General features: G+C 41.8%; 1 protein-coding gene and 1 non-coding gene across 3 annotated transcripts in view; one reads left to right on the top strand and one right to left on the bottom strand.

Annotated features, from left to right (window-relative positions):
- LOC123746178 (uncharacterized) overlaps positions 1 to 23,001 on the top strand; it is a 110,408-nt gene that overhangs the window by 35,220 nt on the left and 52,187 nt on the right. For both annotated transcript variants that reach the window (XM_045727503.2, XM_069315037.1), the window contains exon 2: positions 7,050 to 7,199. In XM_045727503.2, the coding sequence (XP_045583459.2) occupies positions 7,050 to 7,199 (150 nt within the window). The remainder of the gene's footprint in view (positions 1 to 7,049; positions 7,200 to 23,001) is intronic.
- On the bottom strand, positions 3,942 to 4,012 carry TRNAT-CGU (transfer RNA threonine (anticodon CGU)). The gene has a single exon. It is a non-coding gene; the product is annotated as a tRNA-Thr (tRNA).

Raw genomic sequence — 23,001 nt, 5'->3', positions numbered from 1 at the left:
TCAGCCGTCTTGGCTGCACAGCTTTGGAGAGAGATGGGCCTGGGATTAGCTGGATCTTTGGGTTTTGGGATCGGCACTATGTCTGCTCTATTCCAAGCAGAAGGTCTAGTTTTAGAAGTCCAGGCTAAATTAATTAACCTTAGGTATGCAGCGTCTCCCTCTGGGCCGAGGTTTCTAATCATTTTATAGGTTATTTTGTCGGCTCCAGGGGATGTATCCTTGGAGTTTTTCTTAGCCAGATTGAGCTCATCCAGTGTGAAGGGGGCATTAGTGTCAGAGACTTCTTCACATGCTGTAAGGATTCTGTGCCACCTTTCTTCCTCTAGTCCGGTCTGTACTGCTAATACATCTGGTGGAAGTTGATTGCTGGCTGCTCTCTCTGCAAACCTGGTTGCCAGTACTTCGGCTTCCTGTTGAGGATCCTTGGGGTGTGGAGCTTTAGGTGTTTTATTCCCTTTGGCCCGGTGAATTTGCTGCCACATCTCTCCGAGAGAGGTGTGTTCATTCAGGTGTGAACACCATTCCAGCCACTTTTGTTCTTTTATTTGTCTGGTCTCTCGATGCACATGTTCCTTGACCTCACAAAGTAAGATCCTGTTGCGGTCACTTGGCTGCTTTTTGTATAGCTTTCTTGTTCTGTTGAGTCTATGGTTGAGTTCTTTGACACGTTCACAATAGTACCAATGATCTTTATGGTGTCCGGTGGACTGTTTTTTCAGTGGGATTGAGTGGTTGGCTGCACTTTGAATCGCTTTGACAAATTCTTGTTCTGCCTGATTAATGTCTTCGGGAAGATCATAGTTTCTTTGCCACTCTGAAATGAGGTTTTGAAATCGGTCCCAGTTTGCTAAAGTTCCAGGCTTCAGATGGAGGCGGAGGTGGGGTGGGTAGGTCTAACTTAAGATCAATTTGGACCCCGTAGTGGTCGCTTGTGAGTGTGGGCTCAACTGACCATGTTGCTCCATCTCTTAGGGAGGCTGAAACGAAGGTTAGGTCTAATCTGCCTCCTTGGATGTGGGTAGGTTCATTCTTGTTTAGGATTTGTATTTCGGGAAGCTGGTCTAGTAGATGTGTAATGTGAATGCCGGCTTCATTTGTTCTGTTCGAGCCCAGTGCCAATCGATGATGGGCATTAAAATCTCCAGAAATGATTGTGTTTGTTGTTGTCGCGTGTCCAAATAACACAGAGAGATCCATTTCGGCTTGTGGAGACCTGTACACATTAAACACTTCAAGTTTGTCGTGTCTTAGCTCAATGGTAACTCCCATTACCTCTGTCCCTGCTCCACAATTGGGTGGGCTGGTTATGGACTTGGAGTTCAGGTCACATTTTACATAGATTGCACATCCCCTGGATTGCCCATTGATCCATGGAAGGAAGAAGCCTCGATAGCCTGAGATTTTAGGTTCTAATCCGGCTCGAAGCAAGCTCTCCTGTAGTATCAGGATGTCTATGCCCTTGGTTGCTGCTATGCATTGCAAGTGTTGCAATTTAGTGCGCAGTCCTTGCGCATTCCATTGCAGGATCTTTAGACCTCTAGGTTCTTGGAATTTGCTGATAATTCCGTGGTATCCATGGAGTCTGATGAACACGCTATGGAAGTTGCAATTGGTGTATAGGTTCTTAGTGGACCTGAAATTGACTCATCAATGTCGCTTTCCGACGAGCTGGACTTTATCTGTTTTTTATGGGGGTGTCTCCTGCCCTGCTGTCTTGACGGTGTGGATATTACATCTTCGAATTTCTTGAGTTTGTGCTCAATTGTCTTCCGAGTCTCTGTGGTTTGCTTGATTCCATGTGATGACAGCAGACTTTCGATCAACTCAGTGACCAAAGTTTTGAGCATTGGCCAGAGAGCGTCCAGTTCAGTGGGAGCACTATTTAATGCTGTGCAGGTTTGGGGCCTAGTAGCTTTTAGACCCTTCTCAGTGGTAACTTTGACACTGGAATTGCTACTCCTATTGGCCCCAGTGTGCTTGCTGGATGAAATGGGAGGCCGACTGCTTTGAACATGATTCTTGTGTCCTCCATCTTTCTTTTTGTCCTGTACAGAGGTCTTCTCACCCTTCACCATGGCCGATGGTGAAGGGCCGTGTGCCCCCTCTTCCTGAATGGGTAGACCCCACGCGGTTTTTGTGGGCAGGGGAGCTGGTATTCGTTTTGGTGGGGGCTTCGGTTCCGCTGTAGGCGTGGTGGCGTTCGTTTGAAGCCTTTTGAGCCTTTCAGAGCATTTCAAGTTCCAGGCATGATGTGCCTTGGAGCAATTTGGGCACTTTGCCTGAACAGGGTGGTTTGCCTTGAGTTTATCAATACATGTTTTTGTGTCATGGGGCTGGCTGCAGACTCCGTACCTCACTGGGCGTTGGCAGTCATCTTTGTGATGCCCAAATCACTGACATCTGAAGCATCTTAGGGGCTCTGAGGTGTAAGGCCTGTGTTGGAACACACCCCAGATTCCAAGGTCAAGTTTCTCCGGGATCCGTCCTCTTACTGTGAGAAGGACTTGTCGAGTTTCCTGTTTTGTGGTTCGTACTTGGCATCTCTCTGCTGACACCACATAGTTCAGCTTTTCGAGATGGCCAAGGGCCATATACAAGGGATAGTGGAGGACAATGATTTTTCTTATTTTATCCTCTGGTTTCAGTTCCTCACATTTTGCGTAATTTTTCAGAATCGTAGCGGCCGACTCGTCTTTAGGCCTCACAATGTATTCTCCTCTGAGATTTGGTTTTGCTCTGATCTGGAGCTGGGGGTACTCTTTTTCGAGGTCCACTACAGTGGCGTAGGAAGACTTACCTTCGGTGTGCTGCATCTTTTAGATTGGCAGTGTAGATTTAGTCTGAGGAGCTGGAAGAGCTGGAAGAGCTGGAGAAGCTGGAGTGATTATAGGCCGATGGGTCGTCATGGAGTGGCTTGTCCTGTTCGCCTTATTCACGTGATGCCACTCGCCGTCACTTTCAGAACTTGTATCCAGTATCGATGGTCTTTTCCTACACTGAGCAGCATTGCTGGATCGATTATAATTCAATTGGAATTCCATGATGAAATTCAAATGATCACTTGTGGAGTGGTCTGGTGAGTGAAGGTGATGCTCTGTGCTACTGGAGACAAAGTCAGCGTGGAGTTGGCTCACTGGGTGAACTGTGAACTGTGTGAATAATCCTTGGAGGATAATTGACCGCCTTCTCAGTGATTCACTTTCATGCTGGTAGCCCTTCCCCTGGATACCCCCCATCCCTCCCACACTCACTAATCCATCCCCCACTAATCCACTGTCCCTAGCCATGCGGTTAACTCTGCCTAATTCATTTGCAAGCCGAGCACATTCACTCTCCCATGCTTCCCTACTCTTCCTAATTTCACCCTGAATATAGTTGCCCAGCTCTTGTTTCTGTCTCTCAACCTCTTCCTGTATTTGTTGAAAGATCTCTCTTAATGCCTTGGATTATATCCTCTATCCAAACGTCCCTTCTCTCAACAAACTTCCCTATTAGCTTATCTATAAATCTATCTTCCTCCTCTTCCCTGTTGATGCTTGACCTAGAGGCAAGCCCTTCCTGCTTTTGTCATTGCAATAAACAACCTTAGCCAATAGGCACTCAAAATATCTTGCACGACCTGCTACACAAGCGGCGAGCAAATAGGCAGGCGTCTCTCTCCGTGTGTGTGTGTATGTATTCACCTTGTTGTATTCACCTTGTTGTATTCACCTTGTTGTATTCACCTAGTTGTATTCACCTAGTTGTGTTTGTGGGGGTTGAGCTTTGCTCTTTTGGCCCGCCTCTCAACTGTCAATCAACTGTTTACTAACTATTTTTTTTCCACACCACACACACACACCCCAGGAAGCAGTCCGTGACAGCTGACTAACTCCCAGGTACCTATTTACTGCTAGATAACAGGGGCATCCAGGGTGAAAGAGACTTTGCCCATTTGTTTCTGCCTGATGCGGGAATCGAACCCGCGCCACAGAATTACGAGTCCTGCGCCCTTTCCGCCAGGCAACCAGGCTCCTGCCAGGCCCCCTTTGTACTCACCTAATTGTGCTTGCAGGGGATTGAGCTCTGGCTCTTTGGTCCCGCCTCTCAACTGTCAATCAACAGGTGTACAGGTTCCTGAGCCTATTGGGCTCTATCATATCTACACTTGAAACTGTGTATGGAGTCAGCCTCCACCACATCACTTCCTAATGCATTCCATTTGTCAACCACTCTGACACTGAAAAAATTTCTTTCTAATATCTCTGTGGCTCATTTGGGCACTCAGTTTCCACCTGTGTTCCCTAGTGCGTGTTCCCCTTGTGTTAAATAGACTGTCTTTATTTACCCTATCGATTCCCTTGAGAATCTTGAATGTGGTGATCATGTCCCCCCTAACTCTTCTGTCTTCCAACGAAGTGAGGTTTAATTCTCCTAGTCTCTCCTCGTAACTCATACCTCTCAGCTCGGGTACTAGTCTGGAGGCAAACATTTGAACCTTTTCTAGTTTAGTCTTATGCTTGACTAGATATGGACTCCATGCTGGAGCCGCATACTCCAGGATTGGTCTGACATATGTGGTATATAATGTTCTGAATGATTCCTTACACAAGTTTCTAAAGGCCGTTCTTATGTTAGCCAACCTGGCATATGCCGCTGATGTTATCCTCTTGATATGAGCTTCAGGAGACAGGTCTGGCGTGATATCAACCCCCAGGTCTTTCTCTCTTTCTCTCTCTGACTCTTGAAGTATTTCATCTCCTAAATGACACCTTGTATCTGGTTTCCTGCTCCCTACACCTAAGGAGCAGGTGTGTGTGTGTGTGTGTGTGTGTGTGTGTGTGTGTGTGTGTAAATCATGAAATTAACACATAATGAAAAATGTGAGTGTCAAACCACAAAGGAAGACTTGAAACATAAATTTTCTTTAAGTTCTTTTGTATTTAATAATACATTTTCAGAAGGATGGATTTACAAGTAAATTTGGATATATATTGGCAGGAGAGAGGTTAAGTGAAGTGAAATGAGGTACAATAACAAATATATGAATGGCATTGAGTGGATATAAATAGGAGCTGCATACATGGATATTAATAACATATAATGGGGCTCTAACATTGGAAAGTCAGGTGTTCACACATCCTGACATAACCAGTAGTTTACCTCTAGACCACAGCAGATCGTTAACAGAGGTGGATGTCGGACTATTTCCCCAACAAATCCAACCTCCCAACGACACTAGTCATGGCAAGAGATCAGAATTAAGCAGGCGATGAGTCACAATAACGTGGCTGAAGTAAGTTGACCAGACCACACACTAGAAGTTGAAGGGACGACGACGTTTCCCTTCAGACGACGACGACGAGATCAGAATTAATATTCATCAGTCCTTCACATTACCAGAGAGAACATGAGCTTCATATATACACGGTAAACTTGCTTAAACTCACACGTCAAAGGTGGTCACAAGTCACAAGTTTTCCATGATCTAGAGGTAGAGTACTGGTTATGTCAAGGTGCACAAACACCTGGCGTTCCAGGGTTCGAACCCTTCACAGGAGAGTGAGCTCTTTGTGTTACCTTTGACTTGTGAGTTTAAGCAATTTTAAGCAATCCGCGCGAGTCAGCAGAGAGTATTGACCTGGCCGGAAATTCGCGGCCGAGTGTGAGTAAAGCCGGGACACCAGCCCTGTTGACCACGGTTAGCCACGGGGTCTGGTGAGGGTTCTGTTGGCTACTGTTAGCCACGTGGTCTGGTGAGGGTTCTGTTGACCACGGTTAGCCACGGGGTCTGGTGAGGGTTCTGTTGGCCACGGTTAGCCACGTGGTCTGGTGAGGGTTCTGTTGGCTACGGTTAGCCACGGGGTCTGGTGAGGGTTCTGTTGGCTACGGTTAGCCACGTGGTCTGGTGAGGGTTCTGTTGGCCACGGTTAGCCACGGGGTCTGGTGAGGGTTCTGTTGGCTACTGTTAGCCACGTGGTCTGGTGAGGGTTCTGTTGGCTACTGTTAGCCACGGGGTCTGGTGAGGGTTCTGTTGGCTACTGTTAGCCACGGGGTCTGTTGAGGGTTCTGTTGGCTACTGTTAGCCACGGGGTCTGTTGAGGGTTCTGTTGGCTACGGTTAGCCACGGGGTCTGGTGAGGGTTCTGTTGGCTACTGTTAGCCACGTGGTCTGGTGAGGGTTCTGCTTGCACCAAGTCGACACAAGGCAACGGTTACACTGGCCTAGAACAGTGTTTGTGAACTCCTTGAGGTTGTTATATGAGGAGTGAAGTTGTTGTATACATTCATGTTAACATATATTATATATTGCCCGAAACGCATTGCGTAATAGTGGCTTTAGGCATTGTATGTACTAGCTCTATCTATAAAGCCAACAAACTTTGTAAAATCTCTTTATGTATGTACCTTTACCTAAATAAAAATTATTATTATTATTATTATATAACTGAGTTACGACGTAGCGGTAGTTAAGGCGTGGGTCGTGGCCTGTGAGACGCCATAACCACATGTCGACGACGGGAGATGACGAGCCCGTGTGACGGATACACGTCTCGGCCAACTACTCTTCTTGTTCAGCTAAGCTGACACTTGTTCTTTAGTAGAAATATTATATTTATTAATTAAACAAAATCAATATCAATTTCATTATTCTAATTAACCATTTAAATCTAAATTTTATGTGTCCACTAACAAGATAATTCCTGTCTAGTTGAAATTAATCTGAAAACGCCCAAATTTGTGAGGCGTTTATTAGTGGGAAAATTATTATGATACAGTCCACTTGGTAAATCAATAATTTAATCCCACCCTCGTCACCCTAACTATCCAGAACTACCCACCGCCCAACCGCTTGGACTGGACGGTAGAGCGACGGTATCGATTCATGCAGGTCGGCATTCAATCCCCGACCGTTCAAGTGGTTGGGCACTATTCCTTCCCCTCCATCCCATTACAAATCCATATACTGACTCCTCCCAAGTGCTATATAGCCTTAATAGTTTGGCGCTTTCCCCCTGATAATCCATCCCCTCCCTTTCTTCGTTCTAACCATCCATCCACTACCCACAGAAAGAGACCATTCGTCGTTTCGAGACGGTAGAGAAGGAGGTGAGAACCAGCAACCCAGCTCGGGCAGAGGATCTAATCCGCCTTCGGGATGAACACCTCACTTACCACACCACCTGGTGCAGGATCAAGTACCACCCCAGGCTCTTGAAGGTGAGAGTGAGAGAGAGAGAGAGAGAGAGAGAGAGAGAGAGAGAGAGAGAGAGAGAGAGAGAGAGAGAGAGAGACAGACAGACAGACAGGCAGAGATTATTCCGCATGCTTTATTTTATAAACTACAACAACGCAACAATGTGGATGTGACTGAAGACATGATGTGTATTTAGTAATTAGTGACAAAAATCAAACAAGAAAACAGTCTACTTGAAACTGTTGAACAGTTTCATGTGACTGTAACGAATAAGTGTACAAATCTTGTTTGACATCACAATTACCAACTGGTCTCTTAAGGAGCCTTTCGCCATTTGTACTAATAAAATGTAGATATTGCCGGCAACGAAATACTCTAGCATCATTCCTGTTCTTAAATTTTGCCCCGAGGGGCGAGTTTATTGGGCAGCGCCACTCATCCTGTGAGTGGACACACCACCATAGCAGCATGTACAACACTCCCCTATAAGATGAAAACCCGCTGAGTTGTTCATCTTGTCCCTTGTACCCAGACACGGCTGGGACTTGCTTAACTGTCTCAAGTGAACACCTTCTCAAACAAGAAGACTAACATTCGTCAACCCTTAAAATCTTACGTTATCTTGCGGGTGCAAAATAGAGGAATCTTTTAAGAACAGTATCTATATTTGACAAATAGTGTTTTACTAACTCAAACAATGTGGGGTTTATATTTCTACATATATTTCTAATGTCCCTCAGGTGTTCACATTCTCTCAGTAGTAGTCAAGGCGGTATCCGTCACTCTCATTACAGATTTTGCAACTCCACTGCTCAACTGTTTCCATTCCGAATCTCTATTGATATTTGTATCTGCAACTGTGTACTAACACCCACAGTGCATAAACTTGGTGTAATGGTGGATCTGAAATTAATGTCTATTAGAGGTACAGTTTTACATCCTGCAACACTTTGAAGAACAACAAACTTTCCTGTCTCTCTCTTTTCAACATCAGAAAGAATACTGGATGAAATTATGGTTTGGGAAGCACCTGTATCACGAAGAATAACCACTGGCTTCCACTTCCCATTAATACACAAAACTTCACCTGAAGACATATGGTGAATACTGTTTCACCCAATTGGGGTTTACAGTTTCATGTTTATTAGTAAATTTATTTTGCACACCTCTACAATAAATGAGACCAGTTGGTCGTAACTCAGGGTGCAATATAAAACAGGAATTAATTCCATGGCCTTTTCTCTTACAATGGGAACAGGACCTTACAGTGGACACACCTGTGGAACCAACTGTAGGTTTAGAAGTAACCTTATTATTATTTGACATTCCTGACAATGAAGTAGCAGGGTTAGGTTTTGTAAGAGAAGAGCTCATGGGAGTAACTGGAGCACTAGGACTGGATGGATTCTGATAAGGAGTTCGGTGAGCATTATAATTTACTCTACGACTAGACTTAGGTGAAGTGGCCGTAAACTGGGCCTTAGTCAACAACTCATGCTCATCAGCGAGCTTTGACAGCTCATAAATATCTGTTACATTCTTTTGTTCTGCCATAAAAGTAGACAACTTGTCTGGGAGACATGACAATACTTCTTCCATTATAAGAAGATTCTTTTGAGCATCATAGTCGGTTACTGAAAGTGACTTTAACCATCTGTTGCAAAAATTCGTCTTCTGACGAGTAAAATCTGCTATTGTCTGATCACTTACCCTCCTTAGGTTCCGAAACTTCTGCCTGTGTGCCTCTGGATTTAATTGATACGCATTTAAGATGCTTTTCTTTACAAGTTCTTAATCAAAGCTATGAGCGTCAGGTAGGGATGTAAAAACCTCCTGACTACGCCCCTTAAATTGAGACTGCATAATGGCTACCCATTGATCCCTTGGCCAGTTCATACTGATTGCAATCTTATAAAAATGTGCAAAGAAAACCTCAGGATCCTCCTCATTAAACTTGGGTAACTCTATATACTTATTCATCCTTATGGGATTATTATCACTATTTGTTGAAACATTACTAGTATTTCCATGCCCAGCTGCCATACGCTGTGATTCAAGCCTGAAGTTAGTGTCAGCCATTTGTTGTTGAATCTCTAATTGCCTAGTTTGTTCCTCGGCTTGTTGCTTCTTTGTTGCTTCTAGTTGCAACTCAATTAAACATCTTCTATTTTGTGCCTCAAGTTCTAAACGCCTAGTCTCAAGCTCCCTCTGCTGAGCTTCAGCCTCTAATATTTGCTGTTGCTTTTGAGCTTCAATCTCTAATAGTTTCTGTTCCTTTTGAGCTTCAAGCTCTAATTGTTTCTGTTCCTTTTGAGCTTCAAGTTCTAATTGACGAGCTTCTAACTCAAGACGCTTTAACGTCATCTGATCACTCGACTCCTCTCTTAACTCCTCTAGAATTTCTTCTTCTAACTCTCCATTCTCAACTAAATGCGTCACAATGACTTTCACAATTTGGGCTTTAACCATTTTATTGTTGGCGGTCAAATCCAACTGATTTGCCATTTGTATTAACTCAGTCTTTTTTAGGCTCTTAATTCCCTCAAAGTCTGGATGAGCCACCAACGACGACACTTGACTCTCCATCGTTACTAACACTTAGCACTTGATTCACAACAACAATTAAAACAATGGCACTGCACTACACTTCACTGTAAAATTGTCAACACTGAAAATTCGTTTGGCCTCACTGCACAAACAAAATATATAGGATGACTTACCTCAAAATCGTGAAACGTTGTTACTTGACACACAGGAAGGCTTGCTTGGCACATGGAATAGTTCTTATAAAACACACAGACACCTAGCACACTGGTACTCTAGAAAGGCAAGGTTAGATTAGCACAGTTAAGTTTAAGTGAGAACAATATTTCCCGGCACAGGCCCCCATAACACTATGTTACCTATCGTTCGTTACGGCTCGTGACCCTACAGCAGCCAAGCTTTAATTATGTCTAGGGATACAACTGCTGCTCTCTAAAGCGGGTCACCAGTATAACCACATGAATGATAACAGGCTAAGAATTAAAAGTATTTCTCCCTTAGAACTGAAGAATTATACATATAACTTATAATATATATATTCAATACAGTATAATATAAAAACACAGATGGTCAAGTTAACTTATACAACCAAACAAAAAGTATTGTCTCTCACATAATATAATATAATAAAAATATGGCACAACATGAATGTTACAGACTTAACTCTACAAAGATGTGATCTCTCCTGCCCCGTATCAGCCACTGAGCTACTCGGCTGTCGCTACCCATAATCCTCTCCTCCTCTGCCTCATCCAAGATGAGGGATGGAAACTAAAGACTTTTTAATATTTAAAACTAATTGAACAACCACTTGTTCTCAAAACACATAAGAATGCAAATTAAATATAATAGTTACTTGCAAAATATATAAGTACAATGCCACCTGCTTAATTACAGTAAATAAACAATTATATAAACTTAGTAAAAGTGACATCTGGAACTCCCAAACTGAACATGTCCAGCAATTCTAATTTCCCGAATCTAACAGGTATTAGACGTGTGAAAAGCCACCACGCTCCTGCCCCCCCTGACATTGCCACACCACACGATAATTTACAAAAACACAATGTGTACATATATGATGAAATGGAATAGAATAAGTTTATTTAAATTTATATACGTATTCAGCTAGGAGTACGTAACATCTGGCATCTTCTTTGCGATCCTCGACAACCATACCATTGGAACAACCACAGAGGGCATCTATCTTCATACAAGATCTGATGAAAAGCTCTTCAATCTATCCTGATTCCGAGCAAAGATGAAAGTACAGATGAGAATCCTCAGGGACTTCCTCTTTGTCGACGACGCAGCAATCACCACACACAGCAGAAGGCCTGCAGCAAATACTCAACCGCTTTTCTGCAGCCTGCTCCACATTCGTCCTGACAATCAGCCTGAAGAATACACAGGTGATGGGACAAGACGTCAATGAGTTACCCTGTATAAACATCACAGACTGCGTGCTGGAAGCGGCCCACGAGTTTGTGTACCTGGTGTGGGAACCGACCTGTGAGATTTATATTTATTTAATTTATATGAATTTATATAGAATTTATATTTACGTTAATTTATATACTTCGATAGCAATTTGTATAATGATAAGTGGACTGTATTTCTGCAATAATCTCATAATCTCACAAATCGATCCTCTACACATTAGGGGGGGTTTATATTACACATATGCAGCCAATCAAATTACAGTAATAGCTACATACATTGATGAGGTTCCTTCTCTTATAGTACAGCAGGTTAGTCCACCAGGTATAACTAGAGTGTAGACACCAAATTATCCTCTTTGAGGTAGCTTCTATCACCCAGTAACTGGTGCACATAATCTTGCATCCTCGTCTTGACCTGTCAAAAGTGCGCTAGCTGTGAAGCCAGAATCCTATATATGACAAGCTATATCAGAGAAAACACTATACAGTACATGGAACATTAAAGACCTGGCTTAATTACCTTTAGTATGAGGCGATTTCGCGTTCTAACCGGCTAACCCTATATCCTGACATTAATGGCCATAAATGAATGATAAACGGGTTTCGGATAGACACTTAACTTGTATTTGTAGACAGCGTGTTGACAATGGTACACCTTTGGGTTCCATAACACTACGTCCAAGTAAATTTAACAGGAGCCGAATTTGCTCCCGTGTGAGCCTCTGGTCTCATATAACAACAATGGCTGCCCTCCTTCCTCCACTCTGACGCCTGGCTTACATTGTCCAGATTTCAGAACGTGATAGAAGGGTCCCATTTACTCTACTTTAATATTGATAATTAAGTTAATTTATATAAGATGTTTTTATGATGGTAAAGTCCAAAGACTAATGTATTTAAGAATAATTCCCAGCAAAATAGCTGGTGAATTATAATAGTATGTGGTGATGATATCCCGTTTTCTATAGACGGTAATTCCACTACAAGTTACGTTTTCTATGGGTAACTTGTTGGTAATACAGCTCTTATCTGTCTGTATGAAATAAAATGGTGTCGGATTTTCCGACATAATTCCCCAGGGGCTGCTCACGGGTCGAAGTCCTAATTAGAACAGACGAACACCGATACTCCTCCTTCGAATTATTAGATTAATTTGATGTTAGTAGTTAGTAATCACACATTTGTGTGTCTGTTCGTACAGGACGGATGTCCCGTACTAGAGTTGCAAGGGTTAGAAGTCTAATGCGATTTCATTTCCCTGTCAACTCTTGAAAGGCTAATATTCAAGCCTTATTACATATTATTTAACCCAGAAGACTGGATGTGATCAAGTACTACAGTCAAGTATGATTCAGGGACTACAGTGAGATCAGTGACATTAGATATAACTTGAAGTTTCTTCAGGTAACTGGTCACTGATATATAAACACTGAGGCCCATGGAATGCATCTTGATTAAATAATAAATGTATCAAATCAGTCATCAGATTTATTGGGGTTTTAATTTAGTTAATTGATTCAGAAGATTGAATAGCTCATCATTAAAGTAAAGTATGGTTCTGAGACTGCAGTGGGTTCAGTGACATTGGTCGCAGTGACTTGTAGCTGTTTTAGGCTACTGTTCACTGATTTGCCACTGAGGCCTCATGAACTCATCTCCAGCTTTAAATGATGATACTAACATCAACCTCTGTTGGTATAGTCAGCTGTAATCTCCTTAGTATAATGCTACTGGAGAAATATAATCAGCTGACAAATTTAGATTTCTACTGGTATTGTTTATCTGCAGGCATAGGTCTCCTCAGGCTTGATACTGGGCCTGAGAGTAATTTACCTCCTGCAGAGTTTAACATGGTTATACCCTGATATTTAGTAGGGCTACCGATGAATCGATGGCAATAGTCTGTCCCTACAAGGAGACCGAAGTCGGTGAGGTGATCAGACTTAATATTATCTGCCAATTTTATTCCTCTATTTCTCAGGAATTTGGCTGTTGCTCTCAGACCTTGAACTTGTAGGTCTACTGGTATTTTGTCCACCACAATGGCTTGTACTCGACAGACGTACCTGCCTAAACGTACTGATGGTTGTACCACCTGGTAGACTTGAGGTCCTGCATCTGTTACAAACCCTGAGATGTTGAATGACATCTGGGCTACAGGCCTTAATTGTAATTCATCTGCCAACCTTTTAGTGATATATGTTCTCTGGGATCCTTGGTCAAACAACCCACGGGTATGGACCTTGGCCCTCTTATTCAGGATGGTAATTTGGGCAGTAGGCAAAGTCGTATTACCTTTAGACTTTGCCGATTGGACACTCTTTGTTTGTTGCACCTTGCAGTACTGTACTGTGGTGGGAATGCTATCTTCCACCTTAGGTCTTGAATACGTTAATTTCGTATATTTGCACAGTGCTGCATGGTGCTGACCTTTGTTACACCTATTACAAGGGTGTAATTGGGTATCACAATCCTTGATGTTATGTTTCCTGAGGCACCTCGTGCAATGTTGCAAATCTTTGAGTCGCTCAACACGGGCGTCACTATCAGGAAAATTAGGGCAGTGGTACATTGAATGTTTCTCATTGCAGAACAAACATGTTCCATAGCTTCCAGTACCCTTTGGTGTCACGTTCTTGGATGACACAGTAACTATAGGCTTGGAGGGTCCCACTGCATATACGCCCACACTGCTACTGTTCCACTTTGGTGTTGAATTATATTGTCTAGATTGATTTGGAGTACCTTTGGTACTCTGTGGTTTACTATTATTGGTTTCTGAGGGTTTACTTGGTGGTTTTAATTTGTCATGTGTTCGTAATTGATGAACTACTGACTTTAAACCTTCAGATATTTCATTCATGGATAAGATACTTTTATTGTAATGAGCACTCATTTGTCTCAATATGTCCCTAGGTATTTTCTCCTGGACAATTATTTTCAAGACCCACTCAGCCCCGTTTGTATCTGCTGTCAGGCTGAGGGCATTGATCAATGATTCTACCTCCAGCTTGAAGACTTGGAGTGAATCAGCTGAAGCCTCCGGTGGGGGTAAATGCAACAGCTCATGAACTAAATGTGATGTTCTTACTTCTGGATCAGCATAAGTATCCTTGAGGAGTTTTACTGCCAGATCATAGCCGTCATTAGTTAATCTCAGATGGGATACTACTGTTTTAGCCTCACCTGATAATTGGCCTTGCAAATAAGAGAATTTACTACTCTTTGGTAAAGATTGTTTTGAGTCTACAAGGTCAACGAATTTGTTCCAAAATTCATCCCAATCTTCCTCATCTTTTCCTGAGAAAGTGGGTAAATTAATTGGAGGGAGTCGAGCTTCTGCTTGACTCGTATTAGATGCAACTGTTGTTGTTGTTGCTGTTGCCTTGTTCTGGGCAATTAATTTGACATAAGGCTGTAACGTGGCCTGAGTGTGATCTTCATAATTCGCAAGATCAACCATAATGTCGTCTATTTCTGTTTCTGATAAATTGGTGTTGGCAAGTTCAGCCACATATGTTGCTATTTGGCATTTGATTTGCTCAAATTTACCTGCAGCTGCTTGATAATAGCTTTCCAGGTCAGCATAATCAACTTGAGATTGTTGTGACAAATCTTCACATTTCTTGATCTGTCTTGTTAAGTGGCCTTTAAGACCTGCAAGGGTTCTTTTCAATCTCCCTGCATTATCCATACTGGCTAGTTGGTGAAGCCTTGTGGGACTTGTACTTGGGTCGCTCATAATACTGAACAAGCACTGATGGTAGCCTAGGGTAAATTCTGCACTCACTAGGCAATAATCCTACCTCTACTAGAGGTTAGCACTTAAAATTAATACACATTATATATATACAATCATACACACTAATGATTTGAGTGATAAACCAGTGTCATTGGAAGTACCTTTAGGTTAGCTCTTCTATATCACCCTAGGATGGTAGAGACACTAATTAATCACTCAAAGGTGTAATGATCATAAGTAATTTATTATATACACAACTCAACTCGAGTTGATAAAAATTACACCCAAAATAGAGTCAGCACCATTCATTAATGGTGTTAGGTTAATCAATATAGTACAACTGACTATGGTAATAATGGGACTAGGATGAACGATAATAGTTCAATTAGTCAATGGTTAATATCCTACCCTGTTGTGGGTTGGCAATTAGTAAATATTATACTGTGATCACTAGTGCAATATATATTAAATAATTCTCTATTTTGGAGAATTTATATACACAATTATTGATAATAGCCTCTTAATTAGCCTCTATGAAACTTCTAATATTATCTAGAAGTATTAAATATTATTAGTGACCTCGCGAAATAAAGTCCACAAAATTCGTAGATAATCTCTCGTGAAATGTAACACCACGAAATCCGTGAACAATCTCGCGAAGACACAGTCACTAATTTGGCTGGATTCTATATTAGCGCTGTCATTTCACGAAATAACACGCCACCAAATATCTGTGGGTGTGCATGAAACCGCTGACGAAGCTGAACTGGGCTGAGGGAGGCTCCTGAGCTCCCTCGAGGCTACGCTGCCGTCTTGACTGCTGGCTTTGTTTAAATAACACTGCACTAGTATATTTAATGAATCCACTGGTTAACTGGTTCATCCGGTACTAAGATGACCAAATGTGGGTTCAAAGGATCAAATAATCCGTCATCCGGTTCGAAGATGACCAAATAATGTGGGAACCGACCTGTGAGATTTATATTTATTTAATTTATATGAATTTATATAGAATTTATATTTACGTTAATTTATATACTTCGATAGCAATTTGTATAATGATAAGTGGACTGTATTTCTGCAATAATCTCATAATCTCACAAATCGATCCTCTACACATTAGGGGGGGTTTATATTACACATATGCAGCCAATCAAATTACAGTAATAGCTACATACATTGATGAGGTTCCTTCTCTTATAGTACAGCAGGTTAGTCCACCAGGTATAACTAGAGTGTAGACACCAAATTATCCTCTTTGAGGTAGCTTCTATCACCCAGTAACTGGTGCACATAATCTTGCATCCTCGTCTTGACCTGTCAAAAGTGCGCTAGCTGTGAAGCCAGAATCCTATATATGACAAGCTATATCAGAGAAAACACTATACAGTACATGGAACATTAAAGACCTGGCTTAATTACCTTTAGTATGAGGCGATTTCGCATTCTAACCGGCTAACCCTATATCCTGACATTAATGGCCATAAATGAATGATAAACGGGTTTCGGATAGACACTTAACTTGTATTTGTAGACAGCGTGTTGACAATGGTACACCTTTGGGTTCCATAACACTACGTCCAAGTAAATTTAACAGGAGCCGAATTTGCTCCCGTGTGAGCCTCTGGTCTCATATAACAACAATGGCTGCCCTCCTTCCTCCACTCTGACGCCTGGCTTACATTGTCCAGATTTCAGAACGTGATAGAAGGGTCCCATTTACTCTACTTTAATATTGATAATTAAGTTAATTTATATAAGATGTTTTTATGATGGTAAAGTCCAAAGACTAATGTATTTAAGAATAATTCCCAGCAAAATAGCTGGTGAATTATAATAGTATGTGGTGATGATATCCCGTTTTCTATAGACGGTAATTCCACTACAAGTTACGTTTTCTATGGGTAACTTGTTGGTAATACAGCTCTTATCTGTCTGTATGAAATAAAATGGTGTCGGATTTTCCGACACCTGGGCTCCACAATCTTAGACACCCTTTACCTGAACACTGAGCTCAATAGGCGTATCAGGAAGGCTGCAACAACACTGGTCAGGCTTACAAAGCGCATTTGGGCAAATGTCAAACTGACAATGCACACTAAGGCACAGGTCTACATGGCATGTGTGGTGAGTACACTTCTCTACGGCTCGGAATCCTGGACCCTGCGCTCTCGCCAGGAGAGACGGCTCGATACCTTTCACATGCGGATCCTGAGACGCATCCTTAACATCACGTGGAGAAACCACGTCACCAACAACACAGTGTTTGAGAGAACCGGAATCCCTTTAATTAATGTTCACTCTCTTGAAACAAAGATGTTTGCGGTGGCTGGGACATGTCACATGCATGGAAGATGGCTGCATACCGAAGGACCACTTATATGGCAAACTGGCATCAGGAAAGAGACCCACCGGAACACCCCAGCTGCTTTCCAAAGAAGCCTGCAAACACGACCTCAAGCAGCTGAACATTGACTTCAACACTTGGGAAAAAGCAGCTGCGAACAGATTTGCCAAGAGATGCAAAGTGCAGAAGGGACTCCAGCAATTTGAGGGCGAACTGAAGAGACAGGCGGAGGGAAAGAGACTTCAGAGGAAGTCTTGACCACTGACAGACACAACCGCTTCGGCGTTTATCTGCACTGACTGCGGTTTGGACTGCCGTTCTCAGGTTGGACTTCTCAGCCACAGCAGACATTGCACCCAACCAGACACCAATCGCACAACTCCATAACCCCACAGAATTGACAGATGCCTACTACTAGTACATAGATTAGAAATAATATGCAAAACTAAAAACAATCCAAACATAATTAAACACATACTTAAAATAGACAAGGTACTGGTGAAACTGCCCTCATCCCAATGAACCTATAAACCAGGCGGGTAAACCATGCCCACTATCCGACCACATGCATATATCCGCCAGGAAACCACCGACATAAATCCTTTAGGGTATTCCTATGCAGAGATCAGAATGTGTGTACAACAAGTGACCATGTGAGAAGCCCACCGTGTCCTCTACAGAGAGGCTGTCCAACCTATCAACGTTCAAAAATAAATGCATGCCAGACCTCAAACAACTGCCAGACCTCAAACAAGAACCTTATAGCCTAAAGCAGACAAACTCGAGGCTTAGAAGCACTGTGGGGAAATACTTGAGGGAGGAAATTTACTTAATTCTATTTATAAAATATAGGCAGGGAGTACCACCTCTGGCTGGAAGAAGGGGGACACAGCCTTGGAGGAAATCGCACATAACACATCAGAGGGAATATTTAAGTCCCCTCCAATACAGTTTCTGTGTGCTTTTCTCCTTCCACCCCCTTCCTTTTGTGTTTTGCTGTGCTTTATTAGATATTTAAGGATTACTAGATATACATTAGTTAATACAAAAGAGATTAAAGGTTATGGATCTCTTGGAGCTCCTCCGCTTCCGGAACAGAAACCGAGGACACAGCAGGCGTTTCCCCTCTGGATCACCACACTGAGGTGCTGAAACTAATTCTATTTTATTCTAAAATAATCAATATAAATAAAAAGTAAATGTTCATTTGTTCAAAATCGCTAATCTCCGAAAGTTCTTCGCCGATTGCTTTGAAATTTTGACACAACGTTCCATTCGCATACACACATGTTTTTATGTGCCTACTTTTTAGATGTCATATCTATGACCGGTAAAAACATGCTTTTTTTTAATTGTGTTTTTCATGTGAGTTTTCATGTGAGTGAAATCTCCGAAACTTCTTTACCGATTGCTTTGAAGTTGTGATATAACGTTGCATTCGAATATGCCAGTGTTTTTATATACCTACTATATATACCAGTGTTTTATATATACCTATAATACATGTCATACCTGTGACAGGTAAAAACATTTTTTTGTTTAATACAGTGCCATCTCTTGCATGTAAACACAACACACTCTATATTAAATATGTTAAGATTCCATTGCAGTGTTTTCGATTGCACTGATAAATTGAATTTTCATAGATGCCGATATATTTTCATTTTGATTTAATTATTTTGTGTGACATTGCATTGGAATTGAGCTGTGTTGTTTACCGTACCACTCATTTCATGAGTATAGTTTATTTTTTGTTTCATTTTATTTTGTAAACTGTTTTTCTTATTTTTCAGTGATGGGAACGTCAGATCATTTGATGTTCCAATTTTTTTATGGGAACATCAGATCATTTAGGAACGCATTGGACGCATTGGACGAGGGAGTGGGGAATGGTGGGGAGGACTAGGGGATGGGAGTGGGGGATGGGGAGGGCGCGGGGGTAATGTTTTTGGAGGACGAGGGGACAGGGGAGTGGGGGATGGTGGTTAGGACAAGGGGATGGAGGGTGGAGAAAGGTGGGGAGGACAAGGGAACAGGGAAGTGAGGAATGGTGGGGAGGTCGAGGGTACGGGGGATGGTTGGGATGATGAGGGGACGCGGGAGTGGAGAATGAGGGGACAGGGGAGTGGGAGATGGTGGGGAGGATTGTCCTAATGACAAACTGTGGTCCTGTAGGGGCAGGTAGGGTCCCTAAGGATGAATGTATAAGTTGAATGAAGATCTACAATCCACCTGCAGACAATTCGACACATCAACTTGTATTGTTAATACAAGGACAAGATTAAATAAACTCAGTTCTATAACTGAACACTGGTGCTGTTTTAATCAAGGATCTAAACATGTACACAGTGCAGACGAGAAGTCACAATAACGTGGCTGAAAAATTGTGATCAAACCACATACTAGAAAGTGAAGAGACAACGTTTCAGTTCGTCCTGAACCATTATCGAGTCGACTGTGAATCGACTTGATAATCGACTCTATCGATAATAATCGATTATCAATCGGGTAATTGATAACCAACTTAAATCTCAATCGACATGATAATGGTCCAGGACGGACCGAAACGTCGTCGTCTCTTCACTTTCTAGTGTGTGGTCTGGTCAACATGTACACAATCCAGCTTAGTATCTTCTTGAGGTTATCTTGAGATGTTTTCGGGGCTTTTTTAGTGTCCCCGCGGCCTGGTCCTTGACCAGGCCTCCACCCTCAGGAAGCAGCCCGTGACAGCTGACTAACACCCAGGTACCTAATTTACTGCTAGGTAACAGGGGCATAGGGTGAAAGAAACTCTGCCCATTATTTCTCTCCGGCGCCTGGGATCGAACCCAGGATCACAAGTCCCGCGTGCTGTCCGCTCGGCCGACCGGCTCAAACCATAGTACCTTGTGTAGTACCATAACTACAACAGCCAATATGCACATAGTAATAAACACAACAATTTGTATTATATAGGTATGATATATATAAATTTGCAATCAAATGACCTTAAATGTGGTCTAAGTGCAATGAAATCTAGGCACATGAATTATATTCAATATGATAAACTTATATGATAAATTAAAGATAACTAAGTAAGCAATTGTTAACTTAATGTATATTATCAATTACATAGATACATTTAATTTATATGAAAAGCTTCAGTCTAGCTTGATTTTCAATGAATGTCTTAATTCAAGGAAGAGATTCAGTTGCAGAATTTCTTTCAATGAATGAGGTTGAATTAATGAGTGTCCAGATAATTTGAAAATATTCAGTGACTGAAAGATTAATAAAAACTTGCTGAAATATGGGGCATCGCCCCGCTCTGTAACGACAAACAGACTTATTGGATATATTAATTTAAGGTTACAGAAGGATGCAATTGGTTAATCAACACACTACAATCACACTCAATACATATGTTTATCCAATCTGAGTGCCGAGTGCCGTCTGACAAATGGCCAGACTGTATAATTTATCTTGGAGATAATAGGCACTGTATTTTTGATAATAAAATAACAGCTTTGCTGTTGAATATGTCCTTAATAGCGTTTGTAGTAGGATTAAGATTAAGTGTGGTTTAGGAAGCTTCACTTGGTGTGCTCCACTCTACACTCTTCTTTTAGATAAAGTACTAGGAATTTTTCCTTTTAGATTTTGTCCAGGTACCCCCCCCCCCAGTTCTAGAGAGTAATCACTGATGATAATGATAAGTTAGTACTGCATCCATTACTGAATATCCTCGCAAGGCACCGTCACAAGTGTTCATTGTTTGTAAACATACGCTATATTGATTGATTATTTGTATTGTCTAGACATATGATATAGATAAGTCATGATTATAATATAATTATATATAAGAATAATAGATTATTGGTAGTATTATTAATTCTTATTAAGAATTTGATTTAATCCTTACCGGAAATCGAATGATGTTCACAACAATTTTTTATTGTTATATTGTAATATTATACAAGATATTGTTCTCGAAGCTTATACATCCTTGAGAAATCATGCACAAAGTCACATAGGCACCATGGGCCCAATGGTGTATGTGTTCACATAGGCACCATGGGCCCAATGGTGTATGTGTTCACATAGGCACCATGGGCCCAATGGTGTATGTGTTCACATAGGCACCATGGGCCCAATGGTGTATGTGTTCATAGTGGCATTGTCATGTCGGGTCTAGATGTAGGATATAATGAGTCTGTAGTGATTCTGATATGATTTTGATATGATATAGAAATAATACATTTCTTAGATAATAATGCTGATGTAGTGGCTAGAATTTCCCACACATCTCACCATCCATCTTGTCTTCACACCTTTGGAGGCCTGGTCGACGACCGGGCCGCGGGGACGCTAAGCCCCGGAAGCACCTCAAGGTAACACTGCACACGCCTGCCAATAAGTTACAATATAATTTCATTCATAAATAATATTGAATAAATGAAATAAATCAGTTTATGTGATTATCACATAATCAGACAAAATTATTTGATTTACCCTTACATTAAGGGGGTAAGCCTCCTCCTCAGATTTATCACATTGTGGTATATTTGTGGAGAAGGCTTACCCCTTAGGGCTGGTGTCCATACCTTATAACCCAGAACTTCACAACAAAAATAGACTGGCCAGTCTAATCAACTGTCTTAGAACCAGCTACGAGATATTTCCCGTGTTGTTGACGAGGTCGATGTGAAGTAATACTTAAGGATACCTCGTAATTTAGAGAGGACTCTAAGGACTGTCGAGGTACGTTTCCAGTCTCGACAAGGCAAGATGGCTGACTCTCCTCCCCCTTCGCCCTGTGCGTTCACTGTCGCATAATATTGATTTAGTTCCTGGAGGGAGTGGATATGTTGGTGGTTGGTGGTTCACTGTACAGTAGTGTTGTTGTGTAACGCTGAGAGGATCGCCGTGCTTCTGCGAACTCCCTGCAGTACCACGCACAGAGTACCGTGAGATACCAGGTGCCAGACCCCCTGTGGACCTGCTTGTGTATGAGTATGTGCACAGCACCTGTGCTTTGATGATATTGCTCAGTTCATAGACCTGACGGTTGTGCTCCAATCAGACCCTAGCAAGCCCCCCTCCAGGAGCCAGTAGAGGTATTCTCACCAGGAACATCGTACCGGGTTGACCCGGTACGATGTTCTATCTATTGGCAGATAGACAAGAACACACACCATTAGTTCCTCACTGTCAAGTTACCCCCCCCCTGTGTCTAAATCAATTGGTGGTCGCCTCAAATTGCTACTGTGGCTATCTTGCAATTGAAGCTGATGAAGCGTGCGACGAAGATCTATCGAGGCAACAGAATGAAATAGCCTGGTATTGGTAAACATTTGCTGACAAAGTGAGATCGATTTTGACAAAGTGACAAAGTAATACAATTGGAAAATTACATTATACAGTCTACCTAAATATTTATAACATAGAGTACACTCTGTTTGAGTAATAACTTTGAATATCATGCATCCTTTCTGAGTAACAACTTAGAATAACATACACTCTGTGTGAGTAATAACTTAGAATAACATACACTCTGTGTGAGAAATAACTTAGAATAACATACACTCTGTGTGAGTAATAACTTAGAATAACATACACTCTGTGAGAGTAATAACTTAGAATAACATACACTCTGTGAGAGTAATAACTTAGAATAACATACACTCTGTGTGAGTAATAACTTAGAATAACATACACTCTGTGTGAGTAATAACTTAGAATAACATACACTCTGTGTGAGTAATAACTTA

This window comes from Procambarus clarkii, chromosome 80 (assembly GCF_040958095.1).
Source record: "Procambarus clarkii isolate CNS0578487 chromosome 80, FALCON_Pclarkii_2.0, whole genome shotgun sequence".
In the NCBI taxonomy this organism is placed as follows: Eukaryota; Metazoa; Arthropoda; class Malacostraca; order Decapoda; family Cambaridae; genus Procambarus; species Procambarus clarkii.
The sequence above is the reverse complement of the archived record's forward strand: the minus strand, read 5'-3'. Positions and strand labels throughout refer to the sequence as shown.